A 25,610-nucleotide genomic window follows, 5' to 3' on the forward strand; every position below is an offset into this window, starting at 1 on the left:
ATCAAAAACAAGTGGCTGGGAGGTCGCCATAGCCGCCATCTTCTTACTTGCAATCAGGAGCAGTTGAACCTCACCATCTCCTTCGTGTGCAGTGCACACATGAGAGAGCTGGCACCAACAAACCATAGCAGTGCCAAGCATCCAAATCCCAGCCCCCAACTCCCTTTGTTGTTGCGGCAAGGAGACCACTGTCATCACAGTCGGGGGACCATAGCAGGTGTGGTCATTGTAGTCGTCTTGTGCGCTGCCAAGCAACAACAACACAACACAACCTAGCCTAATAGTAGCAGCTGGCACCACCATCTTCGTCGCCTCCCATAGTAGGCGTGGTCGTTGTAGTCATTTTGTAGCAACACGACCAACAACCCAGTTCAAATGTAGGAGCCCGCACCACCATCTTTGTCACCTCCCTTACCTCTGTACCACCAGGGAGGAGCTCTACTCTTGGGCTATGGGGTAATAACTCAAGTGGGAGGTGGTCTGGTTTGTAGTGTGCAGGTTTTACAATCCACAAGCTTACATCCGCAAGCTGCTTCATGCAAGGAGATGGTCAAGTGGGTAGCACAAGAGAGACACCATCGTTGAAGTCCAACTTGCAATCCCTTGCCAATTTATTTATTTGCTAGGACCAAGGCCTTAGAGAAAAATCAAGGTGAGATCTTAGATGGAGAGCTCTGGGTTGGACCCTTCACAACCACTAATTTTGGGGTGATGAAGTTTGTCGGTGGGAAAAGTTTAGACATTATTCCATTGACGATGAAATGAAAACGTGCCAGGTCAATAAACATGAGTGCCTCGAAGTTAGAGGTCTATTGGATATTTCCAAAGGGAAATGGGAGAGTATTTCCATAGATTTTATAATTGGATTACCTAAAAATAATTGAGGGAATGATTTGGTTTGGGTAGTGGAAAATGGGAGAGTATTTCCATTGATTTTATCACTCGATTACCTAGAAAGAATCGAGGGAATGATTTGGTTTGGGTAGTGGTTGACAGATTAACCGATGGTCAAATTTATGCCTACTAAAAAGGAGGAAAAACTTTGGAATTAGCTAGGTTGTTTATCGAACATCTCTACAAGCTATATGGCCTTCCTAGATATAGTGTTGGATAGGGATAGAATGTTCGATAATCACTTTTGGAGAAAAGTCTTCAAAAATTTGGACACTACTTTGAATATGAGTACAGTTGATCATTTGCAATGTGATGGTTAGATTGAGAGAGTCAACCAAGTGTTAGAGGACATGCTTTGAGAATATGTCAATAAAAAGCAATCCCATTGGGAGGAGCACCTACCATATTTGGAGTTTACTTATAGTAGTTCGAAACATTCAGCGGGACGACTGGCCTTGAAGACATGTAAGATATACTAAAAGCAGAAAGAGATAGCATTCGTAGTGTACAAGGTCGTGCAAAAACATATGCTAACAAGAGCTGCAGAGAAGTGACCTTTGAAGAGGGTGACTTTGTTTTCTTAAAAGTCCCTGCAAAATTAAAGACTCTTAAGATGGAAAAGTGTCAAAAGCTTTCTCTTAGATATTGTGGTCCATTTAAAATCCTTAAGAAGATTGTAGCGTAGTATACAAACTTGAGTTGCCTGAGAGCTCTCGAGTACATCCTATTTTTCATGTTAGTAGACTCCGAAAAACCGTTGACCATAAAGAAAACATAGTTACTCCTAATGTTCTGGTCGAACTTCTTAAACCACTGACTATTCTGCATGAACCTGAAAAGATTCTAGAATTCAGGGATCAAAACACAAGGCATATTGTGTACCAAGAGGCACTTGTTAAATGGAAAGATAGGGAACAAGAAGTATCTACATGGGAACGTTTAAGTACGCTTACTAAGAACTATATAGAGTTTGTTTTCACGAATGAAAACTCTTTAAAGTGGAGGTAATGTCACGTATCGTGTAACACACATAAGGCTTAACCGGGCTTTGAGTATACACGCCAAAGTACGATGGCAATAAGTAAGTCCAGGGTCTAGGGATGAGTCGTCTGTGTTGGAGTACCACAGGCAGCTAGGCTAGTGTGAGTAGGCATGCCACTACATATAGCCCGACGGAATGTGTGTATGTTGATTCTTGCTCTATAGCTAGGAGGTGAACACGAGTCATTCCTCTCTCATTTGCATAGCCAAAGTGTTTTCGTAGGATTCCGTAGTGACTGATGCATCACATAGGCCAAAATGGGCCAAGGGCATACAAGTCAAGAGTCAAATTACTAAAGGGCAAATTGTACCCAAGTGTAAATCCTAAGCAAAACACAATGTTACTTGCCTTTTTCTATCGAGTCACTTGTGCTAGTGAAAAGCCCTAATACACCACACTCACTAGCACAAGACTAACCAAGTGGAGTGCACTTACCTTTCTCCTGTTGTGGGAAACTTGGATGCTCCCCTGCCATCTTGGAGACGAGGTAACTGCATTAATACTATCTAGCACTTGAGAAGACCCACCTCCAATTATAACCCACAAGAGTTATCTATGTAGAGCTTAGGAGCTTCGAGAGAGAAGAGACCGTGCTAGCCTCTCAGGACACTAATCCTCTCTCACACATCCACTCATATGCACTCACACATACACTCATATACACTCACAATGTAGACCAAAGAAGGGCAAGAAAGCAAGTGGATCATACACACACACACTCTCGTACACAAGCAATACTATGCACACAAAGAGGCAAGAGGGCAAGAGAACTTAGGCATAATAAGCGTGGGTGTCCACATCTAATAACTAATTACATACCCACTGTATTACCTAACCATATCTAGGCTAGTCTAAGCATACCTTGGGTGGATGTGCTAGCCCTTATTCATCACTTGAGTACATCATGAAGTGCAATCGTATGGGGATTACAATGATTGGAAAGAGTTATTAATTCCCACTTCCTATTATTCATGTTGGGAATGTTCTTTTGAGTATGCATGATGGTAGAGTGGACACTGTGTTTGAAGTGTTGTATGTGTCATCTATTATCACTAAGAATTTGGCATTGGTTGGACAAATGGTAGAGCAAAGGTTACAAGTGAGATTTAATGAGCATGGTTGCAAAGATTACAAGTGAGATTTAATGAGCATGGTTAATAAGAATGGATGTAAGCTCATGGCAAAGGTTCAAAAGAAGGAAGATTTTTTACTTTGGTGGGGATACGGGTATTCTGGAATTGAAGTCAATCAATTGGATTAAATGCTCTCAAGGATAAATGGTGGAGGTGATGGGCTTTTGAGAGAACATGGGATTAGAAGACAAGTTATATATAAAGGAGGTTATTGAAAGGAAGATCAGAGTGATTGGTGAAGTAGCAATAGCTATGTTAAGTGAGAACGGTATGCCATCCTATTATTGGGTAGAAGCAAGTGCTACAACAGTGTATATTTTAAACAAGACAGCTATAACACTGCCATACATGAGAGTACACCAGAGATGATGTTGATAGGTTTTAGGCCCAACATTGGACACTTGAAAGTTTTTGGATGTATTGCATATGTGCATGTGCCAGATGAGAAGAGGACAAAGTTGGATCATATATTTGAAAAATGTATCTTTATTGGGTTTACACAGGATCCAAAAGCATATAAAAGCTATAATCCAATCACAAAACATGTTCTTATTAGTTATTGGGACGTCATATTTGATGAGTTGGCTAGCTGGTATAAAGAAAGTGAGAATGTGGTGGTGGTTGATGACATTGATGCAAATGTGGATGTGCAATTGTCATTGGAGAGTTCTAGTAGTATGTCTAAGCCACATAAGACTTCTAGTAGTGGGAATGTGAGTCCATGGTTTGGAACAAAGCTATGGATGAAGAGATGGATGTATTGGCACATAATGATACGTGGCAAATGGCAAGAATGTTAGTTGCAAATGGGATTACAAGTCAAACATACGTCAAATGGTTTCATGGAAAGACATAAGGTAAGGCTGGTCTGCCCCAAGGGTTATGCATAAACTCATGGACTTGATTATAATGAGATGTTTCGTATAATGGCTAAAATGGCTAAAGTACCATGAGGGTTGTGATTTCACTAGTTGCATCTAAAGGTTGGGAGTTACACTAGGTGGATGCAATGCATTATTGAATAGAGAGTTATAAGAAGAGGTGTTTATGGAGTAGCCACAAGGATATGTACATCTAGTGTTTCCCACACATGTATGTAGATTAAAGAAGGCATTGTATGGATTGAAGCAAGCACCACGAGCTTGGAGTGACAAGATTAGTAGGTATCTCATAAGCATTAGTTTTCATGTTGGGAATTTAGATTCTTCATTATATGTGACAAAGATAAAGAATGGTTTGGTGGTGATTCTAATTTATGTGGATAACTTGATAGTCATAGGTGATTATGGGAATGATATTACTAAAGTGAAAACATCATTGGGTAGCTAGTTTGACATGAAAGATGTTAGATATTTGGTAATACTGTCTATGAGGTCATGCACTTATGCCATGGGCACTTTTATCCCACTGGGTTTTTCTCCATGGCTATCAAGTTGTGAACTAGCACCTTAGGGTTAGCTAGGATATAAGTAACCTCATCCTCAATTTAGGGTTGCTATTCATTTTGTACTTTATTATACCTTGAGCTTTTGTTGAATTAGCCTTCTACACACTCTCTCCCCTTATGTTCTCTAAACATTGAGTGTGACTTTTTGTAGCAGCGAAGGGAAAAGGTAAGAAAATTAAGCAGAATACCAATTCTAACAAAACTTATGAGGCTAAGAATGATTATGAATAGCCAAACAAGGTGACTTGCCAATATTGCAAAAAGCCCAGCCATGCAATTAAAGATTACTTAATAAGGAAAAGAAGAAAAAGGAACCCAATAAGGGTTCCAATAATTTTGCTAAAACTCTGATAATCAAAGTTCCAAGAAAGAGGACTCTGCTAATGTCATTATCCATCAAGACTTCTCACTAATGGCTATTTGTAGTTATAATCTTGAACAAGATTTTCTGCAACTATCGTTTGCTGACAGTTGGTTTCTTGAGACAATGGTGCTTATAAGAACATCAATTCTCAATGAAGTTTGGTCAAACATATGGAGAAGTATTTACAAAGCGTGTCAATAATGCCTCTTACTCTCTCAAAGGTATTAGTGAGATAGTTCTAACTACTATAAGTGGTGAGGATCTTTGCATTCAAAATGTACTTTTATTCCAAGAATTAAAAAGAATTCGCTTTTTGTGACCACTCTAGCCAGGGGGGGGACTTAATGGTGAATTTGTAGGGATGATAAATACATTATCCATTATAGTGAACATGATAAACAAATTGTGCTTACTAAAGATTTTTTTGGCACAAAAAGGCATTAAGCATCAGTGTACAACTCCTTATATACACCACAGTAAAACGGTATTACTAAGAGGCGAAAGAAAACTCCCATGGAGATGGTTAGATGCATGGTTATTAAAGGGCAGCAATTGGCACACAAGCTTTGGATATAGGTAGCTCTTTTGTGCTACCTATATGTTGAATAGGTGCCCCACGAAAGCTTTGAAGACTATCACTCCTTATGAGGCTTGGTTCAATCAAAAACCTAACATTGAATACATGTATGTTTTTGGTTGTTTGGCATATACACATATGCCAGCATAAAGCAGAACTAAGCTCGATGGCAGTGAAATATAGTTTTATTAGTTATAATGCTAATTTAAAAGGTTATCGTCTCTATAATCCTCTCACCAATAAGTTTTTTATCATTAGGGATGTCATTTTTACAAAGGATTATGTCTATCCAATGATGGAATTTAATAAGCATGCCTATGCAAATTCTTCATACATGTTTGATGGGTTATTACATGTGCCAATTTTGCTGCTCATTCAACAAATTTTGCCTACTGATTCTTATTTATTATTGCAAGGGAATAGCTAGAAGATGCCAAAGGATTAGCAATCATTGAATCTAGGGTTATGCCTAGATGGGTTGGAAGCACCTTACAAGATAGCAAATCGTTGCTCCTTTGTAGAAGAGTAGAACAAGATTTGGTGCTCGAACCACTTCTTTAGAAGATATTGCTAAGCTTAATTTTCTTAGTTCTCTATATGATATAGATGAACCTGAGTCTTTTGATGAAAAGGCTCAAGATGATCCAAATTAGGTGAAAGTCATGTAAGATAAAATTCATTCCATTCAAAAAAATGGTACTTGGATTTAATGGGTCTACCACTTGGCAAGAAAGCTATTGGTACTAAGTGGTTTTTCAAAATCAAGAGAAAGGCAGATGGATCTGTTGATATATTTAAGGCTAGAATTATTGCAAAAGGTTATGCCCATCAAAAAGGGATCGATTATGATTTGATTATAATGAGATTTTTTCTCCCACATCCCATATTACCACTTCTGATTTGTTATTACTTTGGCAACCCATCATGGATAAAAAGTGCACTAATTAGACATCAAAACAACGTTCTTGAATGGTTACTTGTAGGAAGAAGTTCATGTGAGTCAATGAGCTAGATTTGCCCAGTCTAGCTAAGAAGAAAATGTATTAATCTTAATAAGGATTTATATGGCTCGAAACAAGCTCTCAAAGCTTTGATACTAGAAGTAGATTCATGTCTACTTGACTGGATAGGGATTCCAAAACAATCCTCCTATGGAAACCACTTTATATATGAAAAAGAACAAGCAGGATTTTCTTGTTATCATTCTCTATGTAGATGCCATGCCAGTGATAGGCACCAATGAGGATTTCATTATAGCCTTCAAGGTTGACCTTGCTTCAAATTTTGAAACATTTTATCTTGGTCATTTACACTACTACTTAGGTATGCAGTTTATCTAGCAAGATGATGGTATAGTCATTAATCAGTCAACGTATATCAAAGCACTTCTCAAGAAGTTTATCATGGAAAGTTGCAAACCAATTTCTACACCAATGGAACTTGGTTTAAAGCTTAGTCTATATGATGTTGTGGTGAAACCATTCCACATAACCACATATGATCAAGTCATTGAATGCGTAATCTATTTGTGCAACTCATGGCTAAACATCCAATATGGTGTGTTACAACTTTCAAAGTTCATGCATTGCCCAAGAACTAAGCAGGCAGTCTCATAATAAACGTATCTCATGGCTAATGGTGTGTTTCAACTTTCAAAGCTCCTGCATTGCCTAGGAACTAAGCAGACATTCATAAATGTACCTTCATGTACTTACAAAGCACTCAAGATCTTGGATTGTAATATGCCAAGGGAGGTGATTTAGTAGTATAGGCCTTCTCAGTGATTCTGATTGGGAAGGCAGTTATAATATATGACATTCGACATCTGGAAACTATTTTTTTCTTGGCAATTTTTCATATCTTGGCTAAGTAAGAAACAACCAACTATGGCAACATCATCTTGTAAAGCTGAATATATAGAGCAACATTCACATTCACAATTGAATGTGTATGTTTGAGAAGATTGATAAAGAATCTTTATGTCCCTTCAAACACCCCGACTCCTATTCTCACTGATAATCAGAGCATAATGGCAGTTGTAAAGAATCATGTCTTTGTTAATCCCATTTTGGATTAACAAGTATGCTCCTCCAATTGAGGACATCAATAAGTGTCATGAAAAGACACTATAAAAGTTGTACATTTTGAGATATTGGCCACCCAAGGCCTTAGTTAAGTTTTGAGTGCCCAAGTGTGAATAAGGGCCAAATATATATAAGGCATTTTCTCATAATGAAAAGACACAATACCCCTTTGTGCTATTGAGAGCTCTTCCTTGTGTCTTGAGAGAGATTGAGAGAGAGCATTCTAGCATTTGGGCCTCTTCTATGCTTGTATATTTCATGCTTGTGTGGGAGAGTGAGAGAGAGTGATTACCTTATGCGGCGATAGTGTGAGAAACTCTATGGTGATAGCGTGGAGGTGGAGCTTGGAGGTTTGAAGCTTTACAAGTGAGCTTGGAGGCCTCAAGGGACCCAATTTTGCAGCATTGGTTAGTGCCCTACGACAGTTGTGTTCTTTTGCTCTTCCTTTAGGTGAATGCATTGAGTTCCCTCTTAGAGGTGTGGTAGCCCATAACATTTTTGGCACTGCTGGCCGGGAAACACCTTTGTTTCTTCCTTCCTCTTAGAGTTTCAGCTCCCATTGCATAAGATTCATGATTGCCTTTGCATTCTGGTAGTGCATTGTGTAGGAAATGAATGGATAAGATTTGTGTGAAAGTTAAAAATCGTGAGAAATTAGTTGCGTATGTGTGTGGTGGAGTGGTCTTGGAAGAGAGTTTCACTTTTTTTTATAGTTAATTTTAATATTTGCATGACTGGAATCATCAACGTGAACGAGTAGGTTGGTGTTCTGTTTTTCCTTCTTTTCAAAAATTCACAAAAATTGAAAAAATAAGGAGCCATTGACAGTGCCTTGAACTTGTATTACACTCCTTAGGCGTGGTACAATCATTTTGAAAACTGTGGGATAAGTATATTTCACCCAGAATCACATTAGTCGATGTGCGAAGTGCCCACCTGAAATTGCAAGAAAATCATTCACAACGTGAACCGTTTTCTATAACTTCACGCAGTGAACCACTCCCGACATCAACACCGCATATAATGCTGTAATTCACGCGATTACCTTGCCAAAAATAGGTAGCCTTATCTTGACACCTCTGACACCACGAGGTATGAGAAAATTAAGAATAGTAAACACGTAGTAATCGTTCACAACGTGAACTATTTCAGAACTCTTCACGGCGTGAACCATTTTTAGTTCACAACAACGTGAACCATTTTATAACCCTTCATGGCGTGAACCATTTACTATTCACAGCGTGAACCAATCTCATGCCTTAATCAAATCCAACTCACGAACTTGGTATAGTTAGATTAAGGCTAAGGAAGTCTTGAAAAAATTGAAACCCATAACAAGGTAACGGGGAATTCTGATTCCAAAAGCAAAAAAATTTAAACACGTGAGTGCAGAAAATCGTTCACGACGTAAACTATTTTCTGACACTTCACATCGTGAACTGTTCTCTGCAATCTCACGGCCTCAGAAACAGGTTGACATAATCTAATCAAAACTTAATTAGGATAGCAAAATAGCTTATCAAATCATACATACACGCACTTAAGGTCTGGAAAGATCATCGGAGACGACCTTACACTTGACGATAGTGTATCAAATCACCCAGGATCTTCCTATCAAAAAAGTGTGGGTTTAGGCCGCTCTGTAAGCACTCACTTGAGTGTCTTAAGGAATCTGAGTAGTGAAGAATCCATGGAAGAAGGCTCTAGGTTTGGGGAAGAAGAGAAACCACCCTCCCCAACCAGATGCACTGGTATCATTCATATCGTCTGGGGATTTTTTGGTCTCCAATCCAGCCATGACAAGAAGCGCAATCTACGGGCATGGGTCCGTCAACAACCAGTGCTGGACTTGGTCCAAGGCAAGAAGTGCCCATCCAAACTTCAAATTCAAGGCTGTCAAACACCGGCACCCCCCGAATGAGACACGACATGGAAAGTGCGGCTAGGACGGGTCAAGTATTCTTCCCAACCTCAGAGGAAGTAGAGTTAGATCTAAAAAGGATCGAGGTGGAATGACAGCTACGAGAGTTGAGCTTAAGGAAACAAGAGCTCGATACTTGAAGGGCGATAGCTGAACAAAAGGAGATGGGAAGTTTGAACTTACTCCAGTCATGGGGTAAGGAGCCAGAAATAGTCATGGAAAGAAGTGGTAGAAATCCCAAACTTAGAACCCATAAATGAAGAGCCCAGAGTTAAGGAAGGTTTTGTGACCCTAGAAGAAGAGGATAATCTAGCAAGAGCGGTGGGTGAAGTGGAGGACCGTCTATACACCAAAAAGGACATCGAGCAATGATCAATCATCCTACATTCCTATAGGATATGGAACTCTTAATTCTACAAAGGCGTATAGAGGCAACTAATGATGAGCCACTCTAAGGTGCAGTGGTAGGACCATCCCATGAACCGGAGATACCTAGAGAAGAGGCAACACAGGAAGAGGACGAGGGGGAGAAATTCCTCAAAGACCAAGGGTGGATGCAACCCTTGATCTTAATGCAGCCACAAGGACAGATCTATTGAATATGTCCGTAGAAATGGGTTGAGGCATGGTCAGGGAACTAAGCACTGCTCTAGAATCGCGACCCTCCTAGATGAAGCCACACATCATTTTCAAGATCGTCCAAAAATTCTCTGGGGAAGGGGATCCTATTCAAAATGTAGAGATTTTTGAATCCACATATGAAACTTGCGGGCCTGTCAGTGATGTGACTATGATTCATGCTTTCTCACTAAGCTTAGAAGGGAAAGCGCATTAGTGGTTCCGAACCCTCAAACCCGAGGATAAGGTTAACTTCACACAACTCAAGAATGTGTTTGTGCCCAGCTTGGCCAAAAGTGGTGAGACAGATGGAGCCCCATGGCACAGCTGCACAATATCAAACAAAAGGAAATGGACTCGATGAGAGACTGTGTCTCAACTAAAGCACTTAAATTCAAGGTGCAAACTATGGGAGAGGCTAACTGATAGATTAGTTGTTGCCTTGCTTCCAGAGAGGAGTTAAAGATGCATGATTATCTAGTACTAGCCCGACCAACCACTCTTGATACATGTTGCAAACTGGCAATTGAATATGAAGATAATACACTACTCTATTGTGCACACTGTGTAAAATTAGGGAATCATAACACTTCAATGTGCAAATATCCAAGGTTCCAAATAGTTACACAGCTGCCGGCACCTAGAGCTCCATTGGCCTTACCAGCACCACTTGGACAAATCACTGCAGGTGTAGGACAACCCAATTCTTCCTATTTGCCTAGGGGGATGTTTCGGGTACAGGACACTTCACCTTTACCACCACAACCACCACAGGCTAAAATCAACCAAGTATTTGAAAAGATGCAAGGGGGAAGGGAGCTTGAGCTCTTGCAAGCACACACACACACACTCACAAAACCCTAATAGAGAACACACAAGGTGAGAGGCTGAAAATCTTCTTCTTCTCTACTCAACACTCAACACACCATATATAAGAATAAGAGTACTCAACCAAATACATACATGGGTTCTCTATAGTGTGAACCCGACTAAATGAGCTGGCGCTATAACTATGCCAGTCTCTAGAATGGCTGTCACACAGCCTGTCATCCCACTGGCCGCATATCTCCCATGATATCACCAACCATGCCAGTGGTGTAAGTGTGGGGCCTATCCCCCAGGCGGGTCATCAGTGGCCGCCGCCTCACTAGACGAGCTCAATATCTCAACACTCCCCCTCAAGCTCAACTCCATGTCATGTACACCAAGCGAAGCCCTGAATCTGAGGAGCTTCTCTGTACCCAATGCTTTGGTGAAGATGTCAGCTACCTGATCCTCTGTGCTGACATAAACAAGGTCAAGATCTCCTGCCACAAGACCCTCTCTCTGACGAAGTGGTAGTGGACCTCTATGTGCTTCGTACGAGCATGAAAGACTGGGTTCCTGGCCAACTGTATACTGCCAATGTTGTCACAAAAAATGACAACTTGTCTATCCACTGATAGACCCAAATCTGCAAGTAGCTTTCTCAACCAAGCTACCTCACATGCTGCCATAGCAGCTCCTCTGTACTCGGCCTCTGTACTCGATAGAGCAACCGTAGGCTGCTTCTTGCTGCTCCAAGTCACAACAGCACTCCCCAAGGAAAACATGAATCCACTGGTAGATCTTCTATCTGAGATACTACCAGCCCAATCAGCATCTGTGTACCCATGTACACAGATCTCTATCCCAGTCTCATAGAATAGTCCACAATGCAAAGTAGACTTCACATACCTCAGTATGCGTCTCACTGCATCCAAATGCGGTTTCCGTGGAACCTGCATAAACTGACTCACCAACCCAACAGCATAGCTCAAATCTAGTCTGGTGATCGTCATGTAGATCAAACTTCCTACTATGCGCCTATACATAGTAGGATCCTCCAAGATCTCTCCTGAATCTGCACTCAACTTGCCATTCTGATCCAATGGCACAGAGATAGGCTTACAGCCTGTCATACCATACTTGGACAACATGTCCAAGCCATACTGCCTCTGTAGTAATCCAATACCATGTGGTGACCTAATCACCTCAATGCCCAAGAAATATCTGAGCTCCCCCAGATCCTTCATCTCAAACTTCTGTCTAAGCAAGATCTTTACATCAAAGATCTCTGCATCATGGTCCCCCGTAATGATCAAGTCATCTACATAGATGACAAGAAGCACAACTCCTCTATCACCATGTCTCACATACAATGAGAAATCTGCATTGGCTACATGAAAGCCAATAGTGACAAGATATTCAGAAATCTTGTCAGACCATGCTCTTGGTGCTTGCTTTAAGCCATACAAAGCTTTCTTCAACCTGCAAACATGCTCGGGGTGACCCTCATCCTCATAACCAGGTGGCTGCAACATATACACCTCTTCTTGCAAATCCCCATGCAAGAATGCATTCTTTACATCCATCTGATGTAAAGACCATTGCTTTGATGCAGCCACTACTATCACAACTCTCACCGTTGCCATCTTGGCAACTGGGCTGAAAGTTTCCTCATAATCAATCCCATATGTCTGCGTATATCCTTTGGCTACCAATCTAGCCTTGTACCTGTTTATGCTTCCATCACTGTTATGTTTAACTTTGTACACCCACTTGCATCCAATGGCTTTCTTGCCTTCAGGCAATTGCACTAAGTCCCAAGTTTCATTTCCATATAGTGCATCCATCTCTTCATCCATAGCTTTCTCCCAACACACATTTCCAATAGCCTCATCAATGCATGTGGGCTCTACAACCTGCACAACCTTTGCCATATATGCATAGTGATGTGCCACATAACCATCATATGTAAATCTTTGCACAGGGTTCTTCACTCTCCCAGATCTTCGCAGCTTTTCATTCATGGCTTCCATAGCCTTCTTTACACTAGGTGTTCTCATAGCTGGGATCCCAAGCTCCTCATCAAGGCTCATATCTGAGCCACTAGACTCTCCATCAACATGAGAATGCCCTACAGAAATGTCAGGCATACCAAGGGGCTCAACCACTTTCTCTTTTCCTTTACGTGATGTAGTAATCACATTTGCAGGGCTGGTATTATGACGCAGCCTGCCACTCCATGGTCTATCAACAGACCCACTAGATGAGGACTCTCCTGGTCCACTCAAAGACTATGATTGCTGACCTGCATTCTGTGCAACCACACTTCCACTCAAATCAGCCCCAACAGCTTCTTTTTCAGCAGCATACCAGCTGCTCATCTCATCAAAGACAACATCCCTGCTTACCCTCAACTCACGTGTAGCAGGGTTATAACACCTGTATCCCTTTTGCTCAAGGGAATATCCAATAAACACACACTTTTCAGCTTTCAGATCCAGCTTAGTTCTCAGCTCATCTGGCACATGCACATATGCAATGCATCCAAAAACTTTCAGATGAGACAAATCTGGTTTTCTGCCAGTAAACCTCTCCTTTGGAGTTACATCATGTATGGCTGCAGTTGGAGTCCTGTTCATGATGTATACTGCTGTAGAAACAGCCTCAGCCCAATGGCAATGCGGCATATTCTTCTCTTCCATCAATGCTCGCGCAATCTCAGCAATGTGCCTGTTTTTCCGCTCAGCAACTCCATTTTGCTGCGGAGTGTATCTGCATGTATACTGTCTCCGAATACCATTCTTCTTCAAATATTCAGAGAACTCATTGGAGAAGTACTCTCCCCCTCCATCTGACCTTAGGCACTTTACATATTTCCCTGTTTGCTTTTCAACCAAAACTCTGAAATTCTGAAAGTGAGTGAACACCTCACTCTTCTCCTTCATGAAATATACCCACACTTTCCTTGTGTGGTCATCAATGAAAGTCACATAATACCTGCAGCCTCCCATAGATATGGTCTTCGTAGGACCCCATACATCTGAATGCACAATATCTAGTGCATTTCTGCTCACATATCTGTTACGTGGAAACACATGCTTTGTTTGCTTCCCAAATTGGCATGCTTCACAGTGGCAGCCCTGTCACAATTCCTTTTGTCTGCATAGACTTCAATCTCTGCACATTCACATGTCCAATTCTTTTATGCCATATGTCTGTGTCTGCAACAATTCCTGAACCATTTGCAAACATCGCAGCTCTCATCTCAGGCATATCTACATCCAACGTAAACATTCTGCCCACTCTGTTGCCTTTTGCAACCAACCTGCACTTGTCTTAAAAATCTTCAACATAACATCCATGAGGGTTAAACCGAACCTGCAAACCCTGCTCAATCATCTGGCCAACTGAAACCAAATTCTTTGTTATGTTCGGTACATGAAGTACATCTGCAAGGTACTTCACTTTGCCATCCTGCATAGACAATGGCACATCTCCAATGTGGGCAATTGGATGAGCAGTGTCATCCCCTGTTTCCACAAAACCTGGTCTTTCCGGGTTTTTCATCTCCTTGAACCACTCCCCATGACTCGTCATGTGGTTCAAAGCGCCTGAATCCACATACCATACATTATCTTTTTGTGCTGCATCAACATTTTCAGACATGGCATTCACAACATGCTGCATAACAAACAACCTTTCATTATCCTCATTATTTCTGCTTGAGGATGCATAGTTGTTTTGCTGCACTTTCCCATTTTGCATGTTAGCCTGCTTCTTATAACATTCTGACTGCACATGTCCAGGCTTACCACAATAATAACATTCACGTGCATCATTATATTGCCTTTGCCAATTTCCACGGCCTCTTTGACTCCCCTTGCCTCTGAATTTGCCTCTTCCACCTGCGTGTTGTTGTTGTTGTTGATTCTGGGACTGTTGTTGTTGTTGCTGCTGCTAGCCATAGTTCTGATTACCTGTTCGGCCACCTCCTTGACCGCATCCACGGCCTCCTCTACCTCGTCCTCTTCCTAAACTCATGTAGAACGCCTGTTGCTCTGAACTATTTTTGCTTTGTGAAGACTGTTGGTCTTCACCCAAGTTCTTCTCTTCGATAATCAGCATAGACACCAAATCTGTAAAGTTGGGAATGTTTTCCCGAGTCTGAATAGACGTCTTGAACGCCTTGTATTGTGGCCCGAGACCACGTAGACAGACTTCCACCTTGTCATCATCATCTACTAACACACCAATAGACGCAAGGGATTCCACAATACCCTTTATCTTCAACGCATAGTCATTCACAGACATGCTCTTTTTCTCCACAGTATGAATTTCATTCTTCAACTGTATCTTACGTGCCTTGGTATTTGTTTCATAAAGCTTTACCAAGGTGTCCCACGCCTCCTTGGGGGACTTGGCATCCTGAATGTGCCCAATCATGGTGTCTTGTATACTAATGGATAGCCAATACATAACCTTCCTGGCTCCTTGGTTCCAGTCTTTAAACTCTTTCACATCTGTAGGCAGTCGGATTTATATCCGATATCTCCGGTGCCTCTTCATGCTCACCTTCTATGTCGTCCCAATAGCCTTTTCCCATCAGGAAATTCGTTAACCTGAACCTCCAAGCATGGAAGTTATTCTTATCCAGCTTCTCAGCCACAATCTGTGTTATGCCATCATTAGACATCTTGCCAAACACACAATTTTACCAGAAACTGCACTCTGGTTTTTCTGCACAAACTGCTGTATTTTCTGCACAGCGGTACTGTAGTACTCTTAAATGTCACAACCAGTGACTTCAATGCGCATACATACACCCAATGGCAACTATAGACCTTTTTGCAGCACCCACAGTGTCTGCACAGTCAATCTATCTTCCTGCAGTTCTTAAAACAGAGTTCTGCAGAGAATCGATGACGTACCTGCAGTGCTCGAAATCGCCTGCTTTCTGAAAAACGGAGGTCCAGACGCGCCCGAAACGCGTTTTTGGCCCAAAAATTTCAGTCCAATAGGACTATATAGTTGCCCTATAGCTTTACTCCCGCGAAGAAAGCTCCTCAATCAGAGACCGTTTGCCGGTGCCTCCCGCAGAGCTCCCGACAAGGGTGTACTCACCAACACAATAGGGAAGAGTAGTTGAAGCTCTTACCCTCGTACCGCTTCCTGTGGTTCTCTTGCTTGCAGCTCAGCCCTTAGCATGAACTAGGCTCTGATACCATGAAAAGATGCAAGGGGGAAGGGAGCTTGAGCTCTTGCAAGCACACACACACACTCACAAAACCCTAATAGAGAACACACAAGGTGAGAGGCTGAAAATCTTCTTCTTCTCTACTCAACACTCAACACACCATATATAAGAATAAGAGTACTCAACCAAATACATACACGGGTTCTCTATAGTGTGAACCCGACTAAATGAGCTAGCGCTATAACTATGCCAGTCTCTAGAATGGCTGTCACACAGCCTGTCATCCCACTGGCCGCATATCTCCCATGATCTCACCAACCATGCCAGTGGTGTAAGTGTGGGGCCTATCCCCCAGGCGGGTCATCAGTGGCCACCGCCTCACTAGACGAGCTCGATATCTCAACAGTATTGATGAAGGAGCCAGTAGAAGATATTGATATGGTACGTGAAGTAGAACTTAGTGGAGAGTACTATGAGGAAGTTGCGGAGGTCACACTTGAATTCTATGTCCTACAAAATAACACGCTAGTACCTGTATTTCAAACCACGGTGCAGTTGAAGGGTAAGGACATGAACTCAAACATGAGGAGAGGACCACTACAATGTTTTGGCTATGGTAAGCCGCATCAGATCATTGAGTGCCCAATGTGGTTCATACGCACCAACCCCAACAATTGACTGCTTCGCCCAATGACATGCCAATACTGACTTGTACTAAATGTGGTATCGATCATTTGATCAAGGATTGTCCATACCGCGCAATTGGTTTAACTTCCACTTCTAATCAGGCCACCATCCGAACCATTAGTGTGCAGCCTGGAAATATCACACCACTCAATGTCTTGACACGAGCCCAGGCCCAATTAGGAGTCAAGGGGAAGAATCGAGCAGATGTGACCATTTCCGGAATTGGCCACAGGAGAAGAGTGAAAAAAGTGGGTAAGGGTGACACCAGGGTCACAATCCAAGATGGATCCGAAGAAGATACGATCAACACTAGATCCACCCAATCTAGAGAAGAAGGGGATCAAGTGATTAACCACAAAGAGCTTGACCTAGAGGAGAAAAGGGAGAGACCATCAACCCCTAAAGGAGTCGGTGAGTATCCAAATGTCAAAGAGGAGATGAGGAAGCTCGAAGACGCTAGGGCCTTAGTAGAAGAATGTCAAAGGCTTCATGAAGCCAAGCTAAGGGATAACCGGGTCAGGGATACAATGTATCCAAGAAATGAGCCAAGAAGGGGAAGATAATTGGACGTACCTACTCCAATTCCAAAAGAAACAGAAGAAGGATCTCAAGCAAACACAATGTCCAGGATGTTTGAGAAAAACGCATAGGGTGAGTCCATCCATTCCTTCCCTAGGGATGGATACGAGACACACACATAGAGGGAACCCTCAATCGCCAAAGAACCCAGAGACATAGGAAGCCTTGCGGCTATACTTTCCTCCACGTTTGTGCAAATGCCATAGGGGGGCAGGCTAGATAGTTCAGAGATAAATTGGATTAGATTTAGCACACTGCCAGATAGGCTTGGAGTAGATTTGACACACTAGGATGGCTTGGATTAGATTTGACACACTGTCAAATAGGCTTGGCTCTAGGAGGCCATATGGTTTAGAGATAGCTTGGATTAGATTTAGCACACTACTAAATAGGCTACATACTATACCAGCCCACATGTAGAGTAGGTAGACTTTACTCGTAGATAACATATCCTCATTAGTAGCCTCTAGTTCATCAAATTATGGGTGGACTCTACACCACGAGAGGACGACGGCACCAACTATGACCGTGGACCTTCGTAGTCATGTTATGGCCACCCTACATACACATGCCTATATAGATACACGACAGGTCCCTTCCTACACACATATGCATAGTTCATCAGTCATCATTGTGAGTTTACTCCCTAGGTTCTACTAGCCTATAGCTTCAATAGTTCTAAATGAACTATCAAAGCTCCTTTTAGAGGAAACACATGTTTGGGGCTTTATATTGTATCAATAAAGTGATAATAGATATCTTTGTTATTGTTCCATTTCAGGTTTAAATCTTGTACACACAGGATGGTGGCCTAGGAGGCTAGATAGTTTAAAGATGGCTTGGATTAGATTTGGCACGCTAGGAGGTCAAATAGTTAAAAGATGTCTTGGATTAGATTTGGCACACTAGGAGGCAAAATAGTTAAGAGATGGCTTGGATTAGATTTGACACACTTCCAAATAGGCTTGGCTCTAAGAGGCCATATGGTTTAGAGATAGCTTGGATTAGATTTGGCACACTACTAAATAGGCTATATACTATACCAGTCCACACATGAAGTAGGTAAACTTTAGTCTTAGATAACATGACCTCATTAGTAGCCTCTAGTTCATCACATTATGGGTGGATTCTACACCACAAGAGGATGGTGGCACCGACTATGACCGTAGACCTTCAAAGTCGTGTCATGGCCACCCCACGTACACACGCTTATATAGATACACGGCTAACCCCTTCCAACACACATATATACATAGTTTATCAAGCATCACTATGAGTTTACTCCGTAGCTTCTACTAGCATGTAGCCTCCATCTTAGTAGTGCCGGATGAGCAAAGTTTCCTTTAGAGGATACGCAGGTTTGGGGTTTTATATATTATATCATAAAGTGACAATAGATATCTATGTTATTGTTTCATTTAAGTTTGAAAGCTTTGTGTTTTGAAATTGCAACATACTCCCTAGTCCTTAGCTTCTTAGTCCACCCCTCATGTCTCATTTTCTTGTGCTAAAAAATTACTCAAAGGAGGTGGATGCTCCCTTAGCTCTCTAATGGTCACTCAAACCTTTAGACAACACTATGTAATTGCATCATGCCAATGGTGCCCTAGATTTTCTCCAACAATAGTGCTTCATAAAGGTGCCAACAAGTCCTTTAGGGCATTATCATAAAATCCCACATCATACAAGATCTCAATCAACAAAACTAATAGCATGTCTCTCACAAGATCCATGCATGAAGAGTGGGATTTTTTATATTTAGAGATGAAGCATCTAGGATGACAAAGAAATGAAGGTAGGGAGGAGTGACAAAAGTCCTGTAGAGATGTGTGTGGGTGTGTGTTTGTGTGTGTTTGTGTGTGTGTGTGTGTGTGTGTGTGTGTGTGTGAGAGAGAGAGAGAGAGAGAGAGGGTCTTGAGCTTTGAGATTTCAAAAAGTTGACTAGTAATAGTTGTTTATTGTGGTGCATTAACTTCATAATATTTATGTTAGTTCCAACAACACATTTTGTGTCATCTCATAGCATATTAATGTGATGCTAGTGAAGCACCATTAGAGCCCATGTCTCCTTGTAGTGAGACGACCATACATCTCTTTTACAAGCATGGCCAACCTAAATAGTTGTACTCTCCTACAAGCTTAGCACCTACCCTTTTGTTTAAAAAAGTGTGTGTGTGTGTATATGTATTCAACTAGCCTTAGGCCTAAGATCCTCCTATAGTTATCATTTTGCACCACCCATAGGCACTTTTTTATCTGCCTATAGGCGATGCCACTAAGGAAGCACCTTGTAGGAATTTGAACCAAGGACCTCTTGGTCCTAGATAGGAACCTTTACTACTTGAGCTAGCACCTCATTGGTGCTTTAAAGTATATTAAAGCACGGTTGCTAATCTTTAGGACTTATTTTTTGCGTTTGATCCAAGAACCAACCTCCATGGGCCTCTTGACTCCTCCCTCTCCTCCCTTGGACCCAAGAACCAACCTCCATTGGTTTCTTGACTCCTCCCCCTCCTCCCTTGGTTGTGTGACTAGATTCAGCTATATCCCCCACTTGAAGCTTTGACACCTTTTTCCTCTCTCAACTATGGAAGTTTTTCTAGTACAACAAAAGATTGAGGGCATTGCCCTTATATTGTTGGTAGATAAGAGAAATCATTTATCCTCAGATTGGCAAGGATGGTCCTTCATTAGTTGGAAGGATCTCAAAGCACCCCCTTCCTTTTCCCCACTCAACAAGGTATAGCCCCTTGCAATGTTCAAAGACTTTTGGCAATGTTAACCTTTCCCTCCTTCAAGGCATGTGTGTGTGTGTGTGTGAGGGGGGGGGTAGGCACAAGGGCATAGGACTTGGAAGATAGTTATAGTGTATGTTGTGAGCCCAGTTCATATGTGGGCTGGTGTGCTGAGCTATATTGCTAGCTCATGGCCAACCTTGCAAGTTGAGTTTTCTCATCTTCCGGCACCATATAATTGCCTTCAAGTTACGCCGTACAACTTAGTATTCTAATCTCGTCAAACTCCAACTAAAATTTTGTTTGCCTAGTTTGATTTTTGCTAACCCTAGCCATATTTCTTAGAGGTGTTAGCGCCTTGGCAACACCAAAGAACATCTTTAAAGAAGACTTCTTAAGTGGTGTTACTAAACTCCTTGGAGCGTCTTGGCAACACCAAAGAACATCTCCTTGAGTGTCTTGGCAATACTAAAGAACATCTTCACAGAAGACTTCTTAAATGTTAGATTGTGTCCTCCTTGATATAGCCATAACCCCGTCCCCCATTCCATCATCATCGTAGTCAAACGATGTCCTTAAGCTACTTGAGGGCTACCCATAGTCTTACCCATCTCCCAAGACTACTTTACAAAAATAACGAGTCTAAGATAAATGTGTCAAATCTCCAAGGAGATTGTAAGAGGTATCCATTAAGATTTAACAAATTGGGCTCACCCCAAGTTTGGGCCTCACATAATGATAGATGATAAGTATGGATTATCCATAGAGATGTATAAATTATGGAGCTATAAAAAATGAATTTAACAAGAACAAGGACAAATGCTAAAGGCGCAAGAAGGGTATAGAGAAAAACTTCAAATGTAAGAAAAAAAGACAAGAATAAGAAAGAAGTTGAAAAAAACATAAAGAGAGATTGACACAAAACTACATGATACAGAAAAGGAATATATAGTCATGTTTGGAAATGGAAAAAAATGATTGAGCCATTCATGGCTGCACATTAATGAAATGGAAAAAAATGATTGAGCCATTCATGGCTGCACATTAATGAAATGGGTGTGCATTTCACGACTTTTTATCATGGTGCACAATGAAATGGGATGTGTTTGTCCCCACTGGTGGAGTGGATAGGGAGTTGAGGTCTATGGAAAAGATCAAGTTCAAGCCCCCACCATGACCAATGGATGGATGTTGCCACTTGGGGTTGGGCTCCCATGGTGGTGAAGTGAATGCTCCATGGTTGGTGGGCTGAGCATGCAAGTCCTAGGTGATTTTGACAGGCGTAGATGCCTACAAATAACACGACTCTCTAAGCTCTTATTAAAAAGGAAAGAAAAGAAATGGGATGCATTTAATTAATAAAGTGACCTTAGGACAAAACCTTTGCTCAACCAGAATAAACAACTACTGCATCCCTGCCAAACTCTCATAGTAGGTCACTGATGAACACAACACTTCTTCAAGCACACTCATTATCTACTCGTCCACACAATGCTTCTCCACTACACCCCTTGCTTCATGAGGGGGAGAGAGAGCGAGGTCATCCATGTGCTATAGTCCGAGAGAGAGAGAGAGAGAGAGAGAGAGAGATGTTTGAATGAAACTAATCAATGGCTTAGCTTGCATGAGTTATATATAGGTTCTTAACATGTTTGAATGAAGCTAATCAATGGCTTTGGCTTGCATGAGTTATGTAAAGTGCTCGAAAAAAACATATTTTCAACCAATCAAAATAAAGACAACTCTTAAATCTATATGGTTTTTGTTTTCGAAAATATCCCGATTTTACAAATAAAATAGATGAAAAATCATTCCTTAAAATAAGGAGTACTTAGGTTCAAACCCTCCCTCGACGGCATTGCCTACGGATGAAAAAACATGCTTACAAGCGGTCAAAAAATGGTAACTATGGGAAAAAAATTCAAGGCTACTTAGGCTGGTACAAATACACTAGAATGTGGTTATTTTTTAGCACTGGTTATATGTGTGTGTGTGTGTGTGTGTAGAGAGAGAGAGAGATCCACGCATGTTCAATTATGATAGGACACAATGGTGCGTGAGATCAATGAGTTTGTAGTACTTTAATGTCATGCAAAAGATTTACTTGATTTTTAACCTTAGTGAATCTACCCAAGACATTTCCTTCCATACTCTCTCTTGCAATGCAAAACTTGTAGGGCATCTTAAAAAATGCACGTGCTTCTTTTCACACAGATCCTTGCCCATGGGGTGGGGGCAGGCCTTAAATTTGACGCCCAATGTCGGGCTTCCTCGATGTACTGGTGACACCTTGTGTCAATATCTTGGGCTTCAAATGACTCTCTGCCTTAAAACTCGGGCTTCCCACATTACCACACATGTATCTTCTCTACTGCACTATCACGCTTGTGCTCAAAGTGTGTGCAGCTTTTCAGACCAAACAACTAGTCTAGAAGTACCTAGAATCCCTCGATATATGTATATAAACAGCTCCATCCACGAGAGAATCCCCCAAACTTCAGTCAAACTACCATGCATCTCAACCATGCCTAGTATGGTCATATGCCACATATGAAAGGGTTTCAAGAGCATTACAAACTCCATTGAAAAGTAATAGTTGTGTGTAAATACAAGCCGCAATATGCTTAAAGCTAAAAACCAGCATTTCTCAAGAAAGGACCACCACAAAATCATATATGCGCTCACATGTAACTAAATCAAAAAATTTATGGCTCTTACCTCTGAGATATAGCATAACAATGGTCATTCGTCAGCATCCTTGCAATCAAAAATCTACTTGCTCGTCACGTGAGGTAGTCCTACCATCATGTAAATAGAGAAGTCAATCTGAAATCTAGTATATGTTAGGGAAGGCAACAAAAGATTCATTAAACAAATGAAGTAAGCTATACGAAAGAGACGAACCTGACGAGTAGTGTAAGGGCCCTGCAGGCTGCAGCCACTATTCTCTTTCTGCTTTTGATTCTGTACTTGCTGGTGCGACGGTGCCTCTCTGCACCATTCCGTACAGTAGCACCTCTGAACCTGTACAGCACATGTACCTGCTGTACAACTAGCCTGCAAGCCCAGGCTTTTCATAGCAGATTTGTCCATTTTCTCTCGCACATGTGTTACTCCTTAACCTTGCTTTTCTTGCAACTGTTCTCAGCGCTCCAACCTCCAGGGCCCAGGCCACACTCTTCCACATTCTGCCCTGTTCCCGTACTATTCTTGCCCATCTGTCTCTGATAACCCACCATTCTTTTATGCCTGCTTTGTGCCACTTCTCGAAGCCCACAGCTCTTGCATAGCCCCCTTCTGCTGCACACAAAAGACCAATTCACCTTTGACAGCATACTAAAGTCTGCACCATGTGAATTGCTGTTATTGCTCTGCAGCAAAGGCAGCAAAAGCTTCTAATTGCAGGTTTTGCCTGCATGACGAGCTTGTCGATGAAAGGTTTGATGATTCATTGGAATGGGGTAGGGCCAATTTGCCATCAAAAGGCACTGTGGCTACCCTCATGGCCTCTGAATTGAGGTCTTCTAGGAAAGAAGAAGCTAATCAAGCTCTCTGGAATGCCATTGTTTCAACAGAAGAAGGCCTTCTTGAAGGGAATCTGCAGAGACATGGAGAGTTTGCAAGCAGGAGGATTGTGAAGAGGGTCATGGAGATGTTGAAGAACAAGAAGGAAAAAGCAAAAAGCCAAAGGGTGAAGGAATTTGCTGAGAAGCATGCAGCTGTTAGAATTGCTTGGTATCTTTAGAATTGCTTGCTATAGCTCTGCCTCAGAGGACAGCCTACCTGCTGATCTCTACTCTTCTTCATCAGTGTCAGAGACGTCGGCGATGAGTTCTTGCTGCATGGTTTGCATGCACACCATGCATGCTTCTGTTGCAGGAAAGCATGCAGATAGGGATGGTGAGATGCATATGGAAGGGCCTTCTTGTTCATCTATCACTATGACATGTGCATCATCAAAAGTGTGTCATAGTGAGTAGCTCATCCCTCTTTGCATCCCTTGGTGCTGCACTGCAGAACTTCTCATCCCCCAGGTTCTCCTTCAGGACCTCCAGCCCCACTGCCAAGAGCAACCAAGGGCTCAATGCATTTGAATCAGAGCTGGCCTCTCAGTTGGAGCAGCTCAAATCAACAGATGAAGCATGCTACCTCAGCATCTCATGGCTCTGCCAAGCCATGGAAGTTGTCCTCTGCACCCATGCCTCTGTAGAGGCCTTTGTCCCTGATCTTCAACAGGCCCTTGCCGATGGTGATACCAAATGGCTTGATGAGTATCTGGAAGACAGTGTAAAGCTACTTGACATCTGCCATGCCCTCAGAGAAGCCATCATAGAGATCAAGAATTACCATGTGCATGTAGAGCTTGCCCTTCATACATTAGAGAAGAGCAGTATGGGGGAAGCCCAGCTGAGAAGGGCGAAAAATGCATTGAACAAATGCATGGAGGCTCTCAGGAGGAAAGATGATGATGTTAATCACTTGGGCCAACGCAGATCTAAGCTAGAGAATTGCAGCTCCATGTTAAGAAGGATGGGTGAGAAGCTCAATATGGAGGATGCCTCTAAGGGTAATTTTTTCATGGTGATGATGACGATGGTGATGGCGGTGGTGGTGGTGTGAACTACTGAACTTGCTGTGTTGTCCACTGTGCCTGCACATACAGGCCCTGTACCTGCTGCTGTTGCTAATGTCATCTTGTTGTACTTGCTGTACCAAATCTGTACCTGCCATTCATACTTGCTGAGGTGACTACCTAGTAGTACCAGCCATAGATACCTGTTACTAAGCAGCTTTCAAAGCTCTTGCTCCATAGTCACCTTCACCTGCTTGCACACACTCACAAACTATCCTTTGAAACTATGTCATAACCAAAATTTCAAAGTATACATGAAAGCTCGAGTTAACATAGCTACTAGAAAACCACATACCAACTTATTGTCCCCATCAAAAAGCATAATGCTCATAACCTACAGCTTATATCACAACATGCAACTTATCTCTCTTATGATCACAACCTGCAACTCACAAACCATTAGTAATACATCTTGAATCAAGACAAATGTTAGAGATCAACATGATTGGAGCATAAATGAAATAGCCCAAACATCAATACTTTCATGACGAGCATGTAATACCTCTTCAAGATTGATAATACATTCAATACCAATCACGTTATCACATATCACCTTCCCACCATCAATCTCTACAAATCCATGGCAGCTTTTCTACATTTTCTTAGCTCCCAAATGTGATGGACTACATCCCAATCTATTTCACTTTGCTTCGGGCCAATAAGAGAGATGCGCATAAGCATCTCAAGAGTTCCCACTTTCAAGCACTGGCGTACGGAGGTCTTAATAGCATTCTGTTTAGAAAAACCTCTTTCACATGAGACCGAGGACATAGGAAGAAGAAGGATAAACTGCCACAATTTCATTACATTTGGATAAGTGCGATGCCAATTAGAATTTGCTACTTGAGCTAGCACCTCATTGGTGCTTTAAAGTATATTAAAGCACGGTTGCTAA

General features: G+C 41.8%; 1 protein-coding gene across 1 annotated transcript; it reads left to right on the forward strand.

The window, feature by feature from the left end:
• Positions 1-23,584: 23,584 nt before the first annotated feature.
• On the forward strand, positions 23,585-24,702 carry LOC147629419 (protein BPS1, chloroplastic-like). The gene is made up of 3 exons (XM_086812909.1): positions 23,585-23,803; positions 23,962-23,982; positions 24,046-24,702. The coding sequence occupies exons 1-3, from the start codon at positions 23,585-23,587 to the stop codon at positions 24,700-24,702; spliced, it is 897 nt and encodes a 298-aa protein (XP_086669035.1).
• Positions 24,703-25,610: the final 908 nt, after the last annotated feature.

The sequence above is a fragment of the Cibotium barometz genome, chromosome 18 (assembly GCF_041138505.1).
Source record: "Cibotium barometz isolate CiBa-2024 chromosome 18, ASM4113850v1, whole genome shotgun sequence".
Taxonomy (NCBI): domain Eukaryota; kingdom Viridiplantae; phylum Streptophyta; class Polypodiopsida; order Cyatheales; family Cibotiaceae; genus Cibotium; species Cibotium barometz.

Bases quoted from the DNA above. Each gene is read 5' to 3' on its own strand.
- LOC147629419 (XM_086812909.1), top strand. From the start codon at position 23,585: ATGGCCTCTGAATTGAGGTCTTCTAGGAAAGAAGAAGCTAATCAAGCT. The intron at 23,804-23,961 runs GTTAGAATTGCT...CTTCTGTTGCAG, and splicing joins TTGCTGAGAAGCATGCAGCT to GAAAGCATGCAGATAGGGAT. The intron at 23,983-24,045 runs GTGAGATGCATA...CATCATCAAAAG, and splicing joins AAAGCATGCAGATAGGGATG to TGTGTCATAGTGAGTAGCTC.